At 45.9% G+C, this 22,013-nt stretch overlaps 10 protein-coding genes across 10 annotated transcripts; 4 read left to right on the forward strand and 6 right to left on the reverse strand.

Annotated features, from left to right (window-relative positions):
* Positions 1-98: 98 nt before the first annotated feature.
* On the reverse strand, positions 99-1,746 carry VTP01DRAFT_6689 (uncharacterized protein; the record flags this gene model as incomplete). The annotated part of the gene is made up of 7 exons (XM_069385617.1): positions 99-380; positions 439-744; positions 816-1,030; positions 1,087-1,196; positions 1,263-1,386; positions 1,467-1,534; positions 1,601-1,746. The coding sequence occupies 7 exons, from the start codon at positions 1,744-1,746 to the stop codon at positions 99-101; spliced, it is 1,251 nt and encodes a 416-aa protein (XP_069243062.1).
* A 523-nt stretch (positions 1,747-2,269) lies between these two features.
* Positions 2,270-4,495, reverse strand: VTP01DRAFT_6690 (uncharacterized protein; the record flags this gene model as incomplete). The annotated part of the gene is made up of 4 exons (XM_069385619.1): positions 2,270-3,838; positions 3,903-4,048; positions 4,114-4,224; positions 4,285-4,495. 4 exons carry the CDS (start codon positions 4,493-4,495, stop codon positions 2,270-2,272), a joined length of 2,037 nt encoding a protein of 678 aa, XP_069243063.1.
* Positions 4,496-5,758: 1,263 nt separating this feature from the next.
* On the forward strand, positions 5,759-6,856 carry VTP01DRAFT_6691 (uncharacterized protein; the record flags this gene model as incomplete). The annotated part of the gene is made up of 3 exons (XM_069385620.1): positions 5,759-5,778; positions 5,838-6,687; positions 6,743-6,856. The coding sequence occupies 3 exons, from the start codon at positions 5,759-5,761 to the stop codon at positions 6,854-6,856; spliced, it is 984 nt and encodes a 327-aa protein (XP_069243064.1).
* Positions 6,857-7,001: 145 nt separating this feature from the next.
* VTP01DRAFT_6692 (uncharacterized protein) lies at positions 7,002-8,282 on the forward strand (the record flags this gene model as incomplete). The annotated part of the gene is made up of 4 exons (XM_069385621.1): positions 7,002-7,036; positions 7,100-7,127; positions 7,187-7,957; positions 8,022-8,282. The coding sequence occupies 4 exons, from the start codon at positions 7,002-7,004 to the stop codon at positions 8,280-8,282; spliced, it is 1,095 nt and encodes a 364-aa protein (XP_069243065.1).
* Positions 8,283-8,840: 558 nt separating this feature from the next.
* VTP01DRAFT_6693 (uncharacterized protein) lies at positions 8,841-9,392 on the reverse strand (the record flags this gene model as incomplete). Its single annotated transcript, XM_069385622.1, has 2 exons — positions 8,841-8,921; positions 8,982-9,392. The coding sequence occupies 2 exons, from the start codon at positions 9,390-9,392 to the stop codon at positions 8,841-8,843; spliced, it is 492 nt and encodes a 163-aa protein (XP_069243066.1).
* A 432-nt stretch (positions 9,393-9,824) lies between these two features.
* VTP01DRAFT_6694 (uncharacterized protein) lies at positions 9,825-10,150 on the reverse strand (the record flags this gene model as incomplete). Its single annotated transcript, XM_069385623.1, has 2 exons — positions 9,825-9,904; positions 10,000-10,150. The coding sequence occupies 2 exons, from the start codon at positions 10,148-10,150 to the stop codon at positions 9,825-9,827; spliced, it is 231 nt and encodes a 76-aa protein (XP_069243067.1).
* A 2,002-nt stretch (positions 10,151-12,152) lies between these two features.
* Positions 12,153-13,443, reverse strand: VTP01DRAFT_6695 (uncharacterized protein; the record flags this gene model as incomplete). Its single annotated transcript, XM_069385624.1, has 4 exons — positions 12,153-12,519; positions 12,596-12,858; positions 12,927-13,315; positions 13,398-13,443. 4 exons carry the CDS (start codon positions 13,441-13,443, stop codon positions 12,153-12,155), a joined length of 1,065 nt encoding a protein of 354 aa, XP_069243068.1.
* A 1,064-nt stretch (positions 13,444-14,507) lies between these two features.
* VTP01DRAFT_6696 (uncharacterized protein) lies at positions 14,508-16,352 on the forward strand (the record flags this gene model as incomplete). Its single annotated transcript, XM_069385625.1, has 7 exons — positions 14,508-14,570; positions 14,652-14,793; positions 14,850-14,963; positions 15,021-15,285; positions 15,344-15,535; positions 15,597-15,765; positions 15,840-16,352. 7 exons carry the CDS (start codon positions 14,508-14,510, stop codon positions 16,350-16,352), a joined length of 1,458 nt encoding a protein of 485 aa, XP_069243069.1.
* Positions 16,353-16,610: 258 nt separating this feature from the next.
* On the forward strand, positions 16,611-19,072 carry VTP01DRAFT_6697 (uncharacterized protein; the record flags this gene model as incomplete). The annotated part of the gene is made up of 5 exons (XM_069385626.1): positions 16,611-16,935; positions 17,030-17,342; positions 17,398-18,178; positions 18,233-18,831; positions 18,904-19,072. 5 exons carry the CDS (start codon positions 16,611-16,613, stop codon positions 19,070-19,072), a joined length of 2,187 nt encoding a protein of 728 aa, XP_069243070.1.
* A 753-nt stretch (positions 19,073-19,825) lies between these two features.
* Positions 19,826-21,176, reverse strand: VTP01DRAFT_6698 (uncharacterized protein; the record flags this gene model as incomplete). Its single annotated transcript, XM_069385627.1, has 3 exons — positions 19,826-20,101; positions 20,978-21,071; positions 21,139-21,176. 3 exons carry the CDS (start codon positions 21,174-21,176, stop codon positions 19,826-19,828), a joined length of 408 nt encoding a protein of 135 aa, XP_069243071.1.
* Positions 21,177-22,013: the final 837 nt, after the last annotated feature.

Raw genomic sequence — 22,013 nt, forward strand, 5'->3', positions numbered from 1 at the left:
GCACACACACATTATCTTTTTTGTTGCTGAGATATAGCTGATGGTGGGGGAACTCTACAAGATATATATAATACAAGACGGGGCGAGGTCGGCCACGTTTATGCAAAGGCGGGGATGCCAGTGATGGCCTTGCCCAAAATCAGAGCGTGGATGTCGTTTGTGCCCTCGTAGGTGTTGACAGCTTCCAAGTTGGCAGCGTGTCGGATGATGTGGTATTCGTCAGAGATACCGTTACCGCCCAACATGTCTCTGCAGTCGCGAGCAATCTGGAGTGCCTTGCCGCATGAGTTGCGCTTGATCATGGAAATCATTTCAGGGGCAACTTCGCCGGCATCCTTGAGCCGACCAACTTGTACGCATGCTTGGAGACCAATGGCGATCTAAACAAGCAAGTTAGCGTAAACTCTGGGCAGCTTCAATGGAAGAAATGTAACTCACCTCGGTGTGAGCATCAGCCATCTTCTTTTGGATCAACTGTCGGCTAGCAAGAGGTGCACCGAATTGCTTGCGTTCCAAAGTATATTCGCGAGCCTGGTTCAAGCAGAACTCGGCAGCGCCAAGCGCACCCCAAGCGATGCCGTAACGAGCATTGTTCAGGCAGCCAAAGGGTCCCTTGAGACCTTTGGCGCCGGGCAGCATGTTTTCGGCAGGAACCTCAACGTTGTCCATCATGATCATACCAGTAATGGACGCACGAAGAGAGAATTTACCGTGAATAGCAGGGGCATCCAAACCAGCCATACCCTAAGTGCAAGGGCAATTAGTATACATCGCTTCTAGCATTTTGGTCTCTGCTTCCATTTTCTTTTCTTTACCTTTTCCAAGATGAAACCACGGATAGCTCCACCTTCATCCAAGTTCTTGGCCCAAACGACGAACACATCAGCAATGGGAGAGTTTGTGATCCAGGTCTTGCTGCCGTTCAAGACATAGTGGCCGTTAACTTTCTTGGCAGTAGTTTCCATACCAGCGGGATCCGAGCCGTGGTTGGGTTCCGTGAGACCAAAGCAACCAACGATGTTGCCCTTTGCTACTCAATGTAAGTAACATCTCGAAAAAAAGATAATCTCGATAACGACGACGTACCTAGTTCAGGAAGATATTTTTCCTTTTGAGCATCAGTGCCATAGGCATTAATAGGATGCATGACTAAAGACGATTGTACAGACATGGCAGATCGGTAACCGGAATCGACTCTAATTCAATAATTAGTTCCATTCAATTTTGAACCGTGTCTTATTTGCTCTTTCTCGCTGCCATACCTTTCAACTTCACGGGCAGTAAGGCCATATGCAACTGAGGATACGCCAGCACATCCGTAGCCATCAATGGTAGAACCAAGGAAGCCAAGTTCACCCATTTCATTCATAATTTCGCGATCGAATCCTAAAAATAAAATAGAGAGAATAAGCACATGCCTTTTCAAGTGCATTTTTTCCCACAATCACGCTGCTGCTTATGCGTACGTTCATGCCGGTAAGCCTCGAGGACGCGAGGTTGCAGCTTCTCCTGGCAATAATCACGGGCTGCATCCCTGAATAATACAAAATGGTTAACAAATTTGCCACCACTTGGTCAAACACTAAGCAGACTTGCGTACCTGACCATTCGCTCCTCATCGGTCAAGAGCTTGTCAAGGTTCAAAGGATCTTGCCAGTTGTACTTTGCAAGCGTGCTACCTGCACGCACACCAATGCGAGGACGAGTAACGGTGTTGGAAACACGAAGGAATTGACGGGCGAGCATTAGGGCAATGGCGGGTTGTCGTGGAATGGAACAAAGTGAGAAAGGTTTGACAAGTTCCTGCGCTTTTGCCTTCTTATATGCAGTCGGGTCGACTTGCCCTTCCCCACACTTTTTTCGGGCAGCGAGCTTGTTCTCGTGACCCAACAGACAGAAACATCACCAAAGACTAAGTTGTGCCCCACTACTCTCCCTCTGCAACGTATAGCACACTCGTTTTATCCTTCATCAAATAACGTAAGTATATACAAACATCTCGCTGCAAACTTTGATGATTCAACATTCGGGTTCTCGGATATTTCTTTACACGAGAATATAAGTTGCTTCGTAATACAGTTTTCAACATCAACTCCGCTCAGAGATGCTCGTCGCAGGCTCAGAGATCAATTGTTGTTAAAATGCATGTTGTTGCTTATATTTCATGAATAATGCAATAAAACACATAATGGCAGAAAAATAGCAGTAAAAAAGGTAGTCATGATATACAAGATCAACGTGATAATGCGACAATTGATAGCAAATCGTGTTACCGAGATCTCCTTGGGTAGTCTCGTCGAGAAGGAATCGTATCATGTCCACTGCCAGCAGCCTTGTCTGCTCCTCTTGATGTTTGATTGTGGTGTCCTTTACTACTATCTTTCACAGTCCACCCATCTCCATCTTGATTGGCTACCCAAACGCCTCCGTAGTCCTGGGAATCCCACGCATTTGATGTTGTACCACTGCTATCTCGATGTGCTTCCGGCTTTTTCCTCCTTCGATCGTTTGGAACGGAAGTTTGTTTTCGCTGCTGCTGTGAACGGTCTCCTGAAGGTCTGTTGCTGCGACCCTTCGGCGGCGGCCACGTATCGGACATAAATTTACTCTTATCGACTCGGCGCCATGATGCATTGGCGCCGCCGCCGCCGCCACCACCCCCACTGACTTGTTTCCATTGGTCATCAGCGTGGGTCGTTGATCCCCAGCCCTCTATGCCTGCTTTGCGCCATTGATCCCCTGCTGCTGTCTGCGACGTTGCGTTTATTGAAGTCCAATTTGGCTGATTTGAAGAACCCCATCCTTCAGCGTCCTTGCTATCCCAAGTGGATCCCCAGGTATCCTGTTCGTGATCTGTCGCCTGTCCCCACGATATGTTTGGTTGATCTTCTCCCCACGATCGCGTCGTGACATTCTGATCTTCTGGCTTTTTGGTATCCCAATCAATATCCGGCTCCCAGGGCGCTTCATCTCGCTTGTAGGTATACCATCCAACACGCCCTTCCTGAAGTTTCATTTTCGCAAGTACTTCTTTGAATGACGAGCCTGATGAATCCACTTCTTGCACTTCCTGCGTCGTCGTCGTCGTCTCTTCCTGTATCTGCTGGAATTTTTGCTCCAGTTCTTCCTTTTCTTTTTCTTGTTTCTCGTTCCTTTCGCTGTACATATCGGGATTTACGACATCCTGGCGTACGGTATCTCCTCCGAATGGAGAGCGAGTCGGTTCCGAGTATTTGCCGCCAGGCAGAGAACCACTGAGTAGCCGCTTCATATATGCATAGTCTGGATCTTCTTGGAACCGCAATCTCTTTGTATATTCAACAAAATTGACAATACCAACCGGGTGACCTGCACACAAGTCGCTCATGAATGTATCCCGTTTCATTGTTCGCATTCGATCCCAGCCTGCTTTAGAATTGCGTGCCTGAATACCGCTCCACGGCAGCGATCCTAGTAACAAGTCGAGAATAATATAAGCTAGTCCTTCCAAATCGTCTCTTCTCGCATGCATTCTTCCATTGTGTACATTGACGGATGCATAACGTGCCGTTCCGATCTTGTTTCTATGCTTTCGTTTACCCTCCGGTATCGGCTCTCCAGTTTCCTTGTCGCGCCACCAAGTTGCTAGCCCAAAATCGACAATGTGTAGTTTGGCCTCTCCCCATTGATCAAAAACTTCACGACAAGTCGGGTATTTGTATGTAAAATGTGGCATATCTCCATCGATGCGGACCATCTCACTATCCAATAATCGGCAGGAGCTGTCAAAGAGAAAGTTGTCTGGTTTCATGTCACGAAACACGAGTCCTCGATTGTGAACGTGTTCCATAATATCCACCTATACAACCTTATCTATAAGATCAACAGAAAATCGCATGAAATGTCTGGTAAAGTTATCGTACCATCTGACATCCAAGATCCACGATATCTTCTAGTGAAAAGCATTTTACGCTTTGCCGCAATTCCTTTAGACTCGGGCCCAAAAGATCAAGTACGAGACAATTGAAATCCTTGTGCTCGCCATACCAATGGCACCGCGGTATACCGGCTACATCAGATCCATCCATTGGTTAAAGTTTTCCAATATAATGCGTTTCCACGTTCACTCCCTACCCCCTCCAGCAAGTAATTCGTAAAATTCATATTCTCGTTCAAGCTGCGGATGACGCATTTTTTTAGACTCGCGCTTAATAGCATATTGTGCACCAGTCTTGACATCTTCCGCTATATTTGTTGCGTCAAAGGATGTTGTATAACAAGCAGGTCGCAACGCTTTCTATATACCGAGAAAAACTTCGCCAAATGATCCCTCGCCAATCTTCCAAAGAACGTGCCATCGTTCAGCGATTACGACAGTTCGGCTGGATTCGCTTAGCTCGGAACTGAGGGAGGAGGCGGCAGCGGGTTGCTGATCTAGCGACGGCGACGTGTTTGGAACAGCGCGTGGTTCCGTTCTTGCTGGCGCTTGATTGAGGTACGACGACGCCGTTGACATTAACTAGCGAAGGGAAAATAGACAGAGAGAATATCGCACACACAAGAGTTAAGAAAGGTAGTAACGGTTGGTTGGCAGGATGTGCGAAAACCTTATTCCCCCAGTCAACTGACATTTTCCGCACTTCGGACCTGCAGAAATGATTCACAGCAGGTTGTCGAGCTGGTCAAGTTATCTACTTTTCAAATTTGCTGCACAACAAAAGATATATACTCAAATGGGGTTATGACTCTTATTTATAGGTAATCCACAGAGCTTTTGTATCAAATCAAAAAGATGGTTTGGATATATTTATAGAATTATTCAGTTTAAATTAATATAATAAAATGAACTTGCTTTACTTTCATAAACCTCCATTCTCTGGCGGTTTTGCATCCGTTTCGCTACTACAAGCACAGCTCCGTCGAATTCAAGTTTACTCTAGCCGGCGATGGAGGGAGTACACCATCGAAATGGTATAAATGAATCAATTGTGGAACTTCTTGAAATGTAGGAAGGATTTGAGTGAGAAAACGAGATTAAAACTACTGTGAATGTAATAAGAAACATGCACAAAAAAGCAGAACATCTATGTTCATGCATCAACCACCCGCGGCACATATCCCTTCCCTTCCTTCCTCTTTCAACACGCATTTTCCTCAAAGAAAAGAAAGCAACACTAATAACAATCGTCTGACATGAGATATTAGTCTGCATGCAGAAAAGGTATTGACTATTTTACTTCGATCTGATGCTCTATTTGAAAGCAGAGAAGCGTAAAGACCGTTGTATCATCCAAAGGCTTTGTATTCCTCCATGCACTCATAGTTGGCTACACATAGCTTGTAACATTTTCTGCTCCAAGAATACCCAGCTAGATGGGCATCTCTTATGCTGTGTATGCTCGGATACTTTTTCGCTGATGGAAATGTCGTGTGGTTTTCATCGAGGCACACTGCAGGACATACGACTGCGATTCGAAGGCCAAGGGTTCCTGGTATGGCTTAGAGATGAACTACTCAGTGAAGACTTCGATACCATGAGAATGGCACCGGGCGCCCTATCTTTGTGTTATGACTATGTAGCAATCGCTGGTTAATATTGCGTTGCTCCAAGAATCTCTGGGATTGACGCAGGACAATACAGAAGAAATATCGTCGTCGAGATCTTGCAGGAAACCCAAAATTCAGGAACCATAACGGGAAGGTGGCTTGGCAACCAGATTGGGGAAGACGAATGACAGCCCTGGCCAGATACTTCTTGTTCTTTTCGAAACACAACAAAATGTTCTCTAGGGCGCAAAGGTATAATTCCGAGTTTAGTCTCTGAAAAAAGCAGAATATGATATTTATATGGGCCTTAGGACCATCAGGTTGGTGCGGCATATTACTCCACAACGACGTTTCCCAGCAGCATCGTTCTTGCAAAGCCAACATGCTATGCAACCTGTCAGCGTTATTGTCCCTATCACCCACCGCAACTTTTCAAGCGAAACCATCGGCAGCAGCAGCAGCAACAACGCCGTATTCGAACCGGTCAGCAGCAGCGTAGCACAAACAGCCGTAGCTCAAATTGGTGACCTAAAAGCAATGGGACTTTGTAGCTTTACTCCTGTGGGGGCACTGGAAGCATTTCTGGAAGCCATTAATGTAACCACCGGATTACCGTGGTGGGGTACCATTGCCGCAACAACGATACTTGTCCGCTTTGCACTCCTGCCCATTGTTGTCCGGGTACAGCGCAACGCAGCCGCTCTGCAGGCCTTAAATCCTCAAGTGAACGAACATATGGCACAGATCCAGGCAGCTCAACTGACAGGTGACGTTGATGCCGTCCGACAACAATCCCAAGAATTGCAAGCACTGTTTAAAAAGAACAACTGCCATCCCTTCTTGTCGTTCACACTGCCGCTAGTCCAAATGCCCGTCATGGTGTCCTTCTTTATGGCGCTGAAATCCATGTCTGAACTGCCCGTACCAGGATTCCAAACAGGTGGATTGGCATGGTTCGCTGATCTCGCCGTATCCGATCCATACTATATCTTGCCGTTCATCAGCGGTGCCAGTATGCTGAGCATCATGGAAACCGCGAGCCGAGAAGCCACTGCAACGTCGCCGGCTGCTGCTACAAACCCGCAACTTCAGAAAAAGATGAAAAACTTGTTCCGGCTCTTGGCCGTTGCAACCGTACCATTCACTGCGTGGATGCCAAGTGTAAGTTTTTTTGAGCAACATTAGTCGAAAATTTAAACTCATTCTTCTTCAATAGTCTGTTTTCGTGTACTGGATCACTTCAAACGCGTTCTCGCTGTGTCAAGTATACGCTCTTCGAAATCCTGCCGTTAGAAAAGCTTTAAAGATACCCATTGTCAAAAAGGATTAAAAAAAGAGAAAAGCTGTTGATTCGTTTGACCTTTTCAGTGCTCCTTTCTTTGCCTTTTATGTAAAGTGGCTTTGCGCGCTCAGTTTCCGTCCCTGGCAGCTTATGTGGTTTGATAACCTTGTCTTCTCCTCTCTATACACACCCAATGAACGCCGCTAGCAAACTGTTAAGGCCACAAAGGTATGCATATACTGTAGAAATATCGAGTGTAGTAGCGTGTTGCTTACCAGGGCCGGAGAATAGCATTCGCTTTCTTAGAGCACCTTTAGTGGTATGGGATGGCAACAAATGTCTTTATATTCATTCAACTAATTGTTGAATTGCCGTTAGCGCTCGCCATTGGCACAGAGAGCACTACAGCGTCCCGGATATACGGCAACGATAGTTCTACAACATCGGCGATATACGACAGAGAACGTATCCGAAAAAGCAACTAGTGCGGCAAATGCATTGACGGAAGGCACGAATCAGGTAGCAGCACAGATTGGCGACTTTAAGGCGATGGGCCTATGTAACTTTACGCCGGTTGGTGGATTGGAAGCATTTTTGGAAGCGATCAATGTATACACAGGCCTTCCGTGGTGGGGCACCATTGTCAGTGCTACGGTGCTTATTCGACTTGCGTTGATGCCGGTTGTCGTGAAGATCCAGCGCAACAACGCCGCCTTACGAAACATTTCGCCCGAAGTAGGTCGATTGACGGATAGCTTGAAGCAGGCACAGGCGAGCGGCGACTCGGTGGCTGTTGCGCAACTTTCCAACGATCTTCGTCGATTGTTCCAAAAGAACAACTGCCACCCGTTAAAATCATTGGGTATGCCCTTGCTGCAGATGCCTGTCATGGTTTCATTCTTTTTGGCTCTGCGAGCCATGTCTGAGCTGCCTGTGCCCGGATTGCAAGACGGAGGTTTAGCATGGTTCACAGACTTGACCGCCAAAGACCCCTGCTATGCTCTGCCGGCACTCTCGGCAGGTGCCATGTTGGCAGTTTTGGAAGCTGGCGGTGAAGTCGGCGCTACAAGCACTCAGGCACAAAGTATGAAGAATGTGTTCCGATTCATCACCGTTGCTATGATCCCTGCTACCGCATGGATGCCAAGCGTAAGTTGATCGAGAGAATCGTTGTTGAAAAAAGACAAAACCAATCTTATCTATCTATCTGTAGTCTGTGTTTGTCTACTGGTTGACATCCAACATATTTTCGATTGGCCAGGTGCTCATGCTCAAGAGCCCATCCATCCGACGAGCATTGAAGATACCCGCGATAGACCCGAATGTTGCCAAGCAGCAAGGTCCGGCCAAATCCTTCCGTGAAAACTGGAAGGAGCAATGGGCACATCAAGAGAAATTGGAGAAGGAGCGTGTCCTGCGAGAGCGACAGCGGGCTGCAGCGCTGGCACGAAGACAGTCCAAACGCCGTTTCTAAGTAGAATCATCTGCTACTATTAATCACGATTCGTTCAACTCCCCCTCCATGTCACATACATAGAAGAGAATGCCCCCAAAGTATTGCTGCATACATGTGTTGTTGTTTGTAATAAACTGATCGGCTGCTTTGTCGGGATGTTTTGCTGTTACTGAAAATATTACTTGTAGAATTCCAAGAAGCCAACGAAAATCGCTGCCTTGTGCTCAGGGCCACACGTTGTCGTACATAAACGTCGATCCGTTGGGAACAAGGTTCAACGGATCAATGAATGACAGCAGGCTACAAGGGTCTATCTTCTTGTCTAATCGATACTTTATTTCAAAACGATAAGATTTCCAGAAAGAAAAAAAAGTAGAAGAGAGAAACAAATGAGGGGCGGCAAGATAATCGAGAAGAATGGAATACCTCGCTCACTCCCTACAATTGTCTTTTTGTACAATGGAGAGAGAATAGAGAGAGCGTGTGTGTGTGTGGAGTGTGGGACAGCAATACAACAAACAAAGAAGAGAAAGATTACAATGATTGCGATGCATTTATAAAAGAACAAGAAAGTTTTTAGACTTCGTGCCAGGTGATGGTTGCGATACCAATGTCAAAGTCACCGATAACTTTCTTGAAAACCTTTGGAGTGAGGTCCTATAGCGACATATTGTTAAATTTTGTCGATGCAGAAACGGTCAAAAAGCAAGAACTTACCAAGGAGTTCTTGCCACAGCCAGGGCAGGCATCGTTGACCTTGACGATAGCAGAACCGTTGGGGCCCTTGACCTTCAACTTTTTGCCACACCACTTGCTCTTTCTGTTCATGTTGCCGTATTGCTTAGCGTTCATGGCAACAATCATGGATTCAGAGTTCTCCTTGGGACCGCAAGCGCCGTAGATACCGCCTTCCTGCTCAGGAATGAACCAGGTGCCTTTACCCTTGTAGGTTCTGGCGCGCTTGACGAGGCTGCGCTTCTCAGGGAGGTTGACGTTGGCGGTAGCATCGGTTGTCTCGAGGAGCGAATTGTCTTGACCGATTTCGGCTTCGACGGGGGCAGCGAATGCTGTCACGGACAGCAATGCCCAGATAGCGACGAACAACAAGGCGAGTTGGCGACGAAACATAATGACTGGAAAGGGTGCGAACGACCAGCGTCTGGTTGCTAGAAAAATTTCTCTGTTGTAAGAAAAGAAAGGCTCAAGAATTCAGCGATTGAGTCGCCAAAAGAGAGAAAGGGATTGGGTTTGGGGAGACAGAAAGAACAGAGTTAAAAGAGGGTGGGTGGTGTCTTTTAAAGACGTTTTGAATTGCAACATTGTGATGTAGAGCAAACCCCGTTCATGGCGACACAAGATATATTGCGACAGCCGAAAACAGCACAGTATTTTCCTTTTTCCGAGCTAAAATTCGTAGGCGCTGCTGCTTTTATTATTATCTTTCCGGACAGCCACCCTCGGCAGGCTTTGTTTGTGTGCACAGCGTTGCTTACATTGAGTGCCAGACAACTGAATACGTATCATGACGCCCGCGGGTCTGGTGGGCTGCTGCTACTGCCCTTATTTTGTTGAACGTGGCACCAGGAAAGATGCATCCGCGCTAAAATCAAAGACATACAGCGGTTCCAAGTTCCACCCTGCTAATGCCCAAAAATGGTTCATTTGGTGCCTGAATCCCAGGGTTGCAATATAAAGTAGTCTAGAAGCACTAGACTGCTCGACTAAATATTCTTACCACCACCGCGCCGCTGCTGCTCGACATTTTTGATGACAACCGCATCAATGTTGATAACAAAGGCCTCGCGCGTCGGAATATATGGGAGCAGTCCGACATTGCCTGTTTTCCAAAACAAGATGGGATCCCGGGCACATGCAATTAACATCATGGCCTTTTGAAAATTTTTCAATTGCGCCTCACGAATCCCAATCCAGGAACTTTCGAAAAACACTATAATTATGCCTCCTGCTATATAAGGCCAGGCCTAAAATGTGAACGTGCCAACCACCTGCGTCTCTCTTATATTAAAATCCCATTGTGGTTGCTGCTGCAGCAGCAGCTTCTTATTTCTTTTCATACATTGAATTAGCACGAGTAGGGGTGAGAATTTTTCATGCATCTTTGAAGCCTATAAATATGCAGCAACGAACGTGAAGCAAAAAATCTGGCCAGAAATAATACTTCAACTCCCCTTTTCCACGTTGCCCTCAGCCTCACCGATGGCTTCTTAATTCACTGTGACATTTTTGTGTAAACAGAACTGCCTATACTTTCTCCGGCGGCGCGCCGAAGCTACTAGAAAGCTATAACATGCAGTAGTCTGCATGCGATCCTGGCTGACCATCCGCGGTTGATCCGCAGTAAATGACGACGACACTGATATCAAGATTAATAAATGGAACTTTCGGATGAAACATGGAAGGAAACAATGTGGATTCGCCAAGAAGAAGAAAATACGGCAAGTCAGATATTGACCGCTACTATACACGCCCCCGCATCGTGCACAAATTGTTCTATGCCAAAACAAAATCGTGCATCTCCACTCACCCCGCGAGCCTGCTACTCTGCTATCTTGCTGGGAAGCTGCAGGACCGTCTCGAGTGTGAGCGTCCAAGGAAGAGAAAATAATAATAATGATAGTAGCTCGTGTATATGATAGAATTTTCTGAGCCCCAGTCGACACTCAAGTCTAGCCCCTGCTCCAGCTGTGCCCATCATTCTTCTTCATAATTGTTAATCGGATGATGAACAACCTTATTTCGAGCAGCATCCTCTTGAGTCGCAAGGAAACCAGAGGACAGGGTTCCCGTTCCATTGCGAGATATAGCAATGGAACGAACCGATCAAGTCGTCACCGATGCATAGCATGTACTTGGGCAGCGTATGATCAGGGACCTCAAGGCGCATCTTGTCACACCACAGCAGCAGTAACTCGCTCACGTATATCCGCGCAAATCGATCGCAACGATGGGCCAATACCACCGCTGCCATCAAGGATATAAACAAAAGAATACGCTTACATTCAAAAATGCACTTGCAAATATTATCATCATTTTCAACAACACCGTGCAAGTGCGTCTCCATCGGCAAAATTTGGTTCTGTAAGCTATCATGTATCCTAGGAAATGTGTTACCTATAGTCAATGGAAGATCTTGACACTTCAGCCATATGAAGAAAGCTACATACATATCCTTGGCTAGTCATTTACAAGTAGATCGTATTTTTCAGAGAGAGAGCTTAAAAAAATACGAGCACATACAGTTTGTCGGGGGCAAGCGATACTTACATAGGCATACCATAGACTAGACAATTCGCCTAGCTTTTATCGATGAACTGGCAACATTGTCAACTGCTTGCTCATGCATCATATGAGAGGAGTCTCCTGTACCTTAGCAACATCGACTTTATATAGCCATGTGTGAGTTTGTGAGTTAATGCCGCCGCATTTGGCAGTCGGAGACAAAGTCTCAAGTTCAAAAGAGTCTGCCTTTCTCCCGAATCACTTAGCATTATTGTGATAGACTTCAGTGAGGATCTTTACTGACCAGCAATGTTCCATAAAATCTTTGCAGCTTATCTCTCAAGCGACCAAAGTGAATTTTAGATATCCGCCGGCGAAATATCGACCAATTGCAACTAATCTAAATGCCACAAAAGCAGTAGTACCTCATACAAATTTATTTTACGCAATCTATAGTTTGTATGCTCTTGAATTATCCTTCACAACAAATGCATGAAATGCACGTTAAATTTATAATGAGCAGAACAACGAGGGAGGGAGAGATATTGTGGTGGCATGGATATGTGTGCGAGAATATATGTGCGTGTGTGTATATAAAAAATGCTGCGAAGCAAATACAGTCGAAGAAAACTGGGATGGATTCGCATCTTAGATGTAAGAGATGACAGTTTCCGGAGGAGCTTCGCCAGGGCAATCTTCAAGACCCTGCGGGTTCTTGGTCTGCCAGTTCCAAAGTGAGGCACACGTCTCATCCAAAGTCTTCTCTGCCTTCCAGTTCAATTCCTTGGCAGCCTTGGAGGGATCAGCCGTCAGGTTGCGAACGTCACCGGGTCGTGGATCGACGATCTTGTAAGGCAAATCTCTGCCAACTGCCTTGCTGAATGCCTTCACCATCTCCAAAACAGTGTAACCGTGGCCAGTGCCGAGATTGTACTCTACACAGCCAATATCTTCATGCAGCTTCTCCAATGCAGCTAAGTGGCCTCTTGCCAGATCAACAACATTAATGTAATCTCTGGGTTTTCATCCAGGAACCATTAGTTAATCCGTACTTAACAAATTTGGTATAAATGCTAAAACGCTCTCCTTACCTAATGCAAGTGCCGTCTCTGGTTTCGTAGTTGTTGCCAAAAACGTTCAAGCATTCACGTCGACCAATGGCAACCTGCGCGAGAAAAGGCATCAAGTTGTTTGGTACGCCCAATGGGTTCTCACCAAGGATACCGGATGGATGAGCGCCGGCGGGGTTAAAGTAGCGCAGGAGTGCTGCGTTCCAGTCCTTCTCCGCTGTGCAAAGATCGCGAATGATATGCTCAATGAATTGCTTAGTACGGCCGTATGGATTTGTGGAACCCTAGTTCATATCCCATTTTCCAAACGTTAGTACACTTATAATCTGATTCTCACTACTCTCCAACTTACAGTAGGCAGAGTCTCGGGAATCGGGATAACAGTTGGATCACCGTAAACGGTTGCCGAGGATGAAAAGACAATGTTCTTGACATTGCATTCCTTCATAGCCTGAAGCAAAGTAATTGTACCAGTAATGTTGTTGTGATAGTAGTCCAGAGGGATCTGGCCAGACTCGCCGACGGCCTTGAGACCAGCAAAATGGATAACAGCCCAGATAGGATGGCGGTTGAACACTTCAACCAATGCCTTTCTGTCGAGGATATTAACCTTGTAGAAAGTCACCTGCTTTCCGGTAATCTTTTCAATGCGGCGAATGGCTTCGTAGGAAGAGTTATACAGATTGTCGATAACAACAACCTTATGATTTTTCTCGAGCAATTCAATCACGGTGTGCGAGCCTATGCAAGATTCAGTCAGCTTAGCACGTGCACGCCATCATCATCTCGGGGAGATTTACTGGAAAAGCTGTACTCTACTCACCAATGTAACCAGCACCACCGGTAACGAGAACAGCCTTGTCTGACATGTCGAGTTCTAATAGAAAGAGAAGAAAGCGAGGGAAAAACTGCCACTCTGTTAGACTCTTTTGGCAGCTTTAAAGTAGATGTATTCTAGCTCCGCCTGACACCACCGACAAAGATCGTGTATGTTTACATAAGCTGCTGACCGCGGAAGATTGACCCCCAGCATTTGAATGACGAGGGTCATGGATTATGTAAGTTATCGGACCTGATTCTCCATTGTCTTTTTTCAAAAATCGTTCTCTATTGCAAACTGTTTCGAAGAAAAGCAGCGAGTTAGAGGACGTTCGGTTTGTGTATCCTAGCAACGGCGTGCTATTTTGTCTCTCAGCTTAGCTGCATACTACGCTGCGGAAAAAATAGACCTGCATTGGATAGTATCCCTTCCATAGTTTCGCACTTTTGCAAAAATAGACTATATTCAAAATGAGGTGCAGCCAAATATGAATCTACACTGATAACTGATGGCATTCAGCCTTGTCTTGGCTAGACGGCCGTACGTGCGATGACCGGAGAAGCAGATGAACCTTCCAGGAGCATTGGATTTAATTGTGGGCTGGTTAGTTGTTTGTGGTGAGTGCGTAGAAACCCAAGGTCATCAAATATCTTGACTAAAGCTTGGTGGACATCGGACTGCACTGGTATATGTTTCCATAGACGGATCACAGCGATATCTTATTGTAAAACCCGGATAGTTTCTTGTGCAAAAATCATCTCATCTAAATTATCTCTGCTACAAATAATGGTTACAGTCGTTTTGAACTGTCAACAGGGATGCCATTCAGCTCCAAGTCGACATTTAGATTAGAATGATCATGACGGCAATATTATAATTTCAATACCAGTAAACGAATTCATCTACAAAACAAGAGAACATCCTCAAATCTTACTATAAATGCCATGCTCTTCCTACGTTTTGTGTTAAGAGGATATGCCGCTCGGGCGTAAGTCGTAATTTTGACTGCACCTGATATCAGCGGACGGTGGCTTCGCCTGAATTTAATGCAACCTGAAGAAAATTGGGACGGCAACCAAAGAATTCGTACGCTCTCGGGACAACTGATCGAACATGAAACTCGATGCCAAAGCGCTTCGGTATATGACCTCGGAGGAATTTCGAGTACTCACTGCCGTAAGTATTTCGTCTCTTATCTATCTTATAGTAGCGAGTTAAAAGAGTATAGCTCTAAACTTGGTTTTTCTCTTGACATAGGTCGAAATGGGCTCAAAGAATCACGAAGTCGTCCCAACCAGCTTAATTGCCCAGATCGCTCAACTTCGACACGGTGGAAGCCACAAGCTCGTTGGTAATCTTGCTCGACTCAACTTGATCGCTCGTGTGCAAAATGCAAAGTGTAAGTAAAAGGCCAAACGTGCTTGAGACAGAGGAAACTCAGATATTGTTGTCCAGACGACGGATATCGCTTAACGTATGGTGGTTACGATTATCTCGCGCTAAAAACATTCGCAAAGCGAGGATCCGTATACTCTGTTGGAAACCAAATTGGTGTTGGAAAGGAATCTGGTAAGTATAAAAAGCGTTGCGAAAGGCTGCAATTATTCTAACAGTAATATCCATTAGATATCTACTTGGTTGCTGACGAAGAAGGAAACCAGCATGTACTAAAGCTGCAAAGATTGGGTCGTGTATCATTTAGAACCATCAAATCTAAGCGTGATTACTTGCAAAAGCGCAAATCGGCGTCGTGGATGTATATGTCGCGACTTGCTGCCATGAAAGAGTTTGCGTTTATGAAAGTTTTGCACGAAAATGGATTCCCTGTACCCGAGCCTATCGATATTAGTCGCCACTGCGTCGTTATGGAACTTATTGACGCTTATCCATTGTAAGAACCAATTATGTCCTTTTCTTTAGCTCATCATTTTCTAACTAATGGCTTATAGGCGACAAATAGATGAAGTTGGAGATCCAGGAAAATTATACTCTGATTTGATGAACTTGATCGTTCGACTTGCACAGTACGGATTGATCCATGGCGATTTCAACGAATTCAACATTCTTATCAAATCTAACGGCGACCCTATCCTCATTGACTTCCCTCAAATGGTGTCAACATCGCATCCTAACGCCGAATAGTAAGTAGATAATTATTAGAAACAGTGGTAATCCCTTTCTGACTGAATGATTCTGGAACAGTTACTTTAACCGCGATGTCGAATGTATACGGACATTCTTCCGACGGCGGTTTGGCTACGAAAGTGTGCTATATCCAAAGTTCCAGCTAGATGTCAATCGTGAGTTTAGTCTTGATATCCAAGTGGCAGCAAGTGGCTTTAGCAAAAAGATGCAAGAAGAATTAGAGGCCGTAAGTCAGCACCAATCCATCATTCTTGGATCATGCTATTCACATGCGTCGTCGTTTATATATGTAATATACAGTACCAAGCTGAAGTCGCGGAAAAAGAGCGCGATACCGGCGATGAAGATGAATCTGATAGCGATCAAGAAAACGAAAGCGAGCTGGAAGAAGAAGAAGAAGAGAAGTCTATACCCTCACGAGAAAAATCCTCAGAGACGGCCCAAATCCAAGATAAGCTGCAGAGTTTACGGTTAGGAAACACGGAACCTATCGTTCAGAAGGAAAACGATAGCGAAGATGAGGATGAGCAAGAGGATGAGCAAGAGGATGAAGTGGAAGAACTGGAGGAGATAAACAACAGAGACTACAAGGCACACAGAGATGAGAACAAGACGAAGCCTCGGAAACGAGCAACAGCTCCATTGACGGAGGATACGATTAAAGACCGTGTGTCACGTAGCTTACGGAAACAGGAAAGCCGACAGAACTACAAGCAACATGTGCGGAGAAACCAAGTTAAAGGCAAAGAGAAACGAAGGAACAGAGATGTTGTCAAGAGTGCAACCAAAGGAACGGGAAGCATTTTTGATTAAAAAAATAAATCTTGGTTTCTGATTGTCGTTAAAACAAAGGAACTTTTTTTTGCGCTCCTTGCTGCAAGAAAGACTTGCTGCATGACAATGTGAGGGTGCACAAGAAGAAAAGTGAAAGTGTGTGAAACGACAGTGACAAGAAAAAAGTGGAGCGAGTTAAAATTTTGCTGGTTGGTGGGTTGGCTGCTGTTCTTTGAACCATCCGGTCTCTCACTTTTTTTCCTCTTCTCTTTCCCGGACAGGCCGCCGCCCCTCTCAATGCTGCCCTCGCATTCATCCACAACACCACCCTATGCCGCGCAGGACTCTGCACCGAAGAGTCTGACTGCAGCGTGGCAGCGTGAAATTGCGACTGCACAGGCACAGGCTGCCTCTATGGATCGACCTTACCGGCCTTCCAACAGATCATTCCCCAGCTCGGCATCTCTGTACGTGGGGGAGCTTGACCCTTCCGTACAGGAGTCAACTTTGTATGAAATATTCAGCCAGTGTGGGCCACTGGAAAGCGTCCGGGTGTGCCGAGACGCTATCACGCAGCGAAGCCTCGGATACGCCTTTGTCAACTTCAAGACACACGTAGATGGTAACGCATCGTCTCTATTTCTCTCTCTCTCTTTTGACATTGCTTATACCTGACAACACGCATGTATTATGTTTGGCATATGCGGATGATTAAGGCGAGCGAGCGCTGCATACACTCAACTACACCACGATAAACGGCAAGCCATGTAGGATCATGTGGTCACAACGCGATCTGGCAAAGCGCAAAGCTTCTGGTGGCAATATTTTTGTGAGGAACTTGGATCCCTCCGTGACGACAAAATCCTTGCACGATACATTTGCGCAATATGGAAGCATCGTATCCTGCAAGGTTGTTACTGACGTGAACGGCCAGTCAAAAGGATATGGCTTTGTCAATTATGATACCATCGAAGCGGCCGAGAATGCAATTCAGCATGCAAACGGAACAACGGTGTATAACAGAGAATTGTGAGTATTCCAAGCGATTGAAACAAAAACTGTTTGCGTTCTAAGCAATACCCAGGTTTGTCGGCCATCATATACCAAAACGCGAACGACAACAGCATCGCATCGAGGAAGCCAAAAAGAGATTCACCAACGTCTACGTCAAAAACTTGATGCCTGATATCAAAGAAGAGGAGCTGAAGGAACTCTTTTCAGGGTTTGGTCCCATCGTTTCTGTTCTGATCCAACGCGACGAAGCCGGTAACTCAAAGGGATTTGGTTTCGTAAACTTTGAGCGACACGAGGATGCGGAGCGAGCTGTACAGCAGATGAATGACACAGAATACATTGGCAGGCGTCTGTACGTATCGCGAGCGCAGAAGCGCTCAGAGCGCGAGGAACGGCATCACAGCACCAGCGAGCATTACCCCCCAGTAACTTATTTATCGCCTACCGAACAGCATCGAGCAGAGCACCATCCTCCTCCTCCTCCTCCTCACCATCATCACCATCAACAACCTCAGCACAAATCCGGTCGCTACCAGGGCATGAATGTATATATCAAGTATTTGGATGACCAGGTCGATGACCAGCGGTTGCGGGATGAGTTTTCCAAGTTTGGTACCATCACCAGCGCCAAAGTGATGCGTGATGAGAACGGCAAGTCCAAAGGGTACGGATTTGTGTGCTTCAGCTCGCCTCAAGAGGCAATCAAAGCTGTTAACGACATGAATGGCCGTATTCTGTCAACAAAAGCGATCTATGTTGCTCTGGCGCAGAAACGCGAAGATAGACGCTCAAGTCACATTGATCCCGGCCATCCAATGGCGCCCCGGACGAATCAGTTGCACTTGCAGCAAGTGAGTACTGCAGTGGGCTTACCTTAATCTGTTGCTGATTTTCTTATATTTCAGCCCTTCATACCAGCCATGCCTGTCAGCAGCTACGTAACAAGCGGTCCTATTTACTATGATTACACTGCCGCAGCAGCAGCCGCCGCCGTAGCAGCTTATCCATCCGATATGGTATCACCATCGCCCGGGCGACCGCACCGAGGATGGACACATGCGCCGCCGCAACCTGCTACCGCTGCCGCCGCTGGTGCACCGCCGCCACCAATGACTTCGTACATCAAGCCTGGTTATCCTGTCCATATTTCATACGTCAACTACGTTGGACCGCCGCCGCCACCGCATCAGCAGCAACAGCAACAGCAGCAGCAGCATGGCACGCGACCACCCATGTATACACCCGTGATGGATACTAATGCTGTACGACCTGCTAGTACTCCGAGAAATGCCCCGGATGGAAACCAAGCATTCACACCCAGACCCGGATCTCCTGTTGCACAGCAGCAACAAGAGCAAGAGCAAGAAGAAGCAGACAAGGAAGCAACGTCTGAGCAAGGATCTCCTCACCAGCAACAACCGCCGCCCTTAACTATCGAAAACATCTCGTCTTATCCTGAGGAAACCCAGAATCAGATCCTGGGCGAGCGTGTGTACGCCGTAGTGTAAGTGTTTTCTTTTTACTAATCAGTGTTGAAAGAGAACGAGGAATTAAATCTTGTTTATTCGTTTAACAGACACCGTACTTTTCCTGAACTAGCGGGCAAGGTCACCGGGATGCTCCTGGAAATGGACAAGGAGGATTTGATCTCTTTGATCAACGATCCGCCTTCGTTGGAAAGCAAGGCAGCTGAGGCTGTAAATGTCCTTGAACAGCATAGGGCAAACCAACCCGAGGATGATTAAAGCAGCAAGGGGCTAAAGATGGGGTCTTCCTTTTTTCTTTTTTTCTTGTTCTTTATCGTTTTGTCATGTCGTAGTACTCTGCGTTACTCTATGTTGTTTTGTGGGAGTGATCCTTTGTAAAAAGCAGGAGAGGACCGAGAAGCTTTTTATTTTGTTTGACAAGCGCTTTTTGCTCGCTACGCTCGCGCGCTTGGCGGAAAACCCGGTGCTGATCCATGGTTGTGGAATAAACTCGCTTGGCCTACATAAACCTCCATTCTCCGGCGGTTTTGCATCCGCTTCGCTTCTGCAAGCACAGCGCCGTCGAATTCCCGGTTTATTCAGACCGACGCTCGCATGAAGCATTGGTGAGCGATACACTATAAAATAGATGCCTCCTTTTCTTCCTTGGCTCCTACGGAAGGCTGCCTATTCAATAATTGATGTCTATAGTCTATATTTTATTCGTATACTTCGTCTATACAGTAGTCTATATTCTATTCATATACTTCTCTGTATACGATGTTGCGAGTGCTTGTGGTGGGAGTAGATGCGAACGGAAAGAAGATGGAGATGGAGTTAGGTGAGCATACGCGGGAAAGCGCAACGTAAAGTTGGCCATATGAAAAGACAGGGGAGGGAAGATATAAGCTCGTATGCTTCATGGTTTGTCCTTGACTTTTGTGAATAGTCATTGCAAAGGCTATACGGACTGGGAATTGGTGCCGGCATAAAATGAATGGAAGAGGATCATTGGAAGAAGATATCAATGTATTAAAGTAGATATTTGTGCGAATAGCGGTGTCTGTCCATTTTCTGGAAGCATAGGACCGATACGATGCGATATTCTTCCTGAAATCTGAAACTGTAGGCGCCATGGATGGCGTTGACAACGGTTTCATCAAGCGTGACACCGAGGGACGAAAATGCAAAGGCATTGTTGCAAGCACGGACGTTTTGACGGAAGTCACGTGCAGCAGCGTTGTTTTCTTTCCAAAGAGATTGAAGAGGTTCAGGTGGTGGCTGTGGTAGTGGAAGGTCGATGTTTCCCTTTTTGCAACAAAGGTTAAACACTGGATCCTACCTTGACCCTGATATTCTCTTGAATAACCACGTTTTGGCATCACAAAAAGGGCAATTCATTCTTGTCTGAGGCAATGTATGTCTGTGCTCGACGACATCTCTACCGGAAACCATATGCTCAGCGAAGTTTGGTTGTCAAGCGATACGCATGGAATCATTCGAAATAACTTGCATAGCAACAGCGCCTGCTATGCTTGCAATTTCCATTTCATAGTAGTTTCGACGCCTAGGGCTATCAATTAATTCGATGATATCAATATCATGAGGTAAATATTTCCACAACTAATGAAGACTACATTATCTGAAGAGTACTCAATGATGGCCTAAACCTTGTTTGTTGCTCATTTTGTTCTCGCTCTGTCGATCTGTTGAAACGTGAATTGTGCGGACACAAACAACTCGAGCGTCTCAAATGGTCTGTTCGACCACAGCTGTTGCAAGAACGCCGCAGGGTAATATTTGTATGCTCTTGTATGCAGTCCATTGTTGTTCTGAAAGAAAGACTCAACAAAACGCAAATGTGAAAACAGTAAAAAAGCTTTTCCCAACTGCATATAATCTTCCTCGCTTGTAAAGAGTGTATCACCTTTTATGCTTGATGAAAGAGATGTTTCTCACAACCCACAGGCAGCCGATGGTAGTTGCGAGGGTGTTTTGAGACCATACTCAATTTGCGAATTAGCTGGCAGAAAAGGAAAATTTTTTCATGTATTTTATTAAAGACTAGAAGACTAGAAGATGCGTGGCAGTAGCATTCTATACTTAAAGAAGCTGGATGGACGACGGCAGTGTTATTTGGTTGAAATACATGAGACTTGGTCAATAGTATCTGAAAGCAATTACCTTTGTCAACCATGTGACCGTCCCATCCCAGCCCATCCCTGTGCACTTTTTGATGGACTGCATTTCGACATTGGAGAATGTCTGTTTCAAGGGCCTATGATAAAAGAAACAAAGGCTTGAGTTTCCAGTAACGTTTGAAAAGAAAGCCATAGATCTGCTACCATATATACAAATTTCTGAATGAAACAGCGTTGTGCATTTGCTTTGATGTCCAAAATAACGAAGATCTAGATGCGATATAGACACGTTTTGCAAAGAATAGCTTGCCACTATACACAGCGGCAAGAAGAAACACAAAGTGATGTAGGCGTCGGTTGGAAAACACATAACAATAAGACAGCAACGGACAGAAGATATTCATTAATAATTTGCATAAGACTTCATTGGTCTTTATTTTTACAGTTTAAAGAAACAGTGCCGTTTAGTTCACGTCGACAAGTCGACGATGTATCCAGGGACCACCAAAGAGGAGGCAGCACTGGCCAGTCCCCAACCACAAGCTCGTAGCATTATGGATACTTGCCCTACATACCATAATCCACAGCTTTGATTTCACCTCTCCCCACCCCATTTGCCCTTTTCCTCTCCCCTTGTACCATACCTCTTTCCTCTACATTTTTCCCTGTCGCCCGTACAGGGTTTTTCATCCCCCCCCACGTTTGGATTGGACGAGGGCAGTAAGCTGAAGGCAGCGAGTGTCCATTATTTCGTCTTTAATAAATATATATTCATCTTGGCCAGTCCCCACCACCCGGGCAAGATATAGATTGTTGATTTGGAGTGCCGAAGCTGGCCACAGCAACCGTCAATAAGCCAACTTGCTCGGAGGCGCCCAACAGCCCCACCAAAGAAGGGGCCATTGGGTCTACCAGCTTTGGAAAGCCTAAGCAAAAGAAGATGAAATAAATATCTTGCTGTTCAAGCTTGAATAATATCCAATAGAGTACCACAGAAACCCCCAAGCGGAAGTGAACCGAGGGGCAACACCGAAGAGCCCAGACTGATATTAAGAGCACGCTGAGGTACTTACGCTTGT

The sequence above is a fragment of the Rhizomucor pusillus genome, assembly GCF_041956525.1.
Source record: "Rhizomucor pusillus strain CBS 183.67 unplaced genomic scaffold VTP01scaffold_3, whole genome shotgun sequence".
NCBI lineage: Eukaryota > Fungi > Mucoromycota > Mucoromycetes > Mucorales > Lichtheimiaceae > Rhizomucor > Rhizomucor pusillus.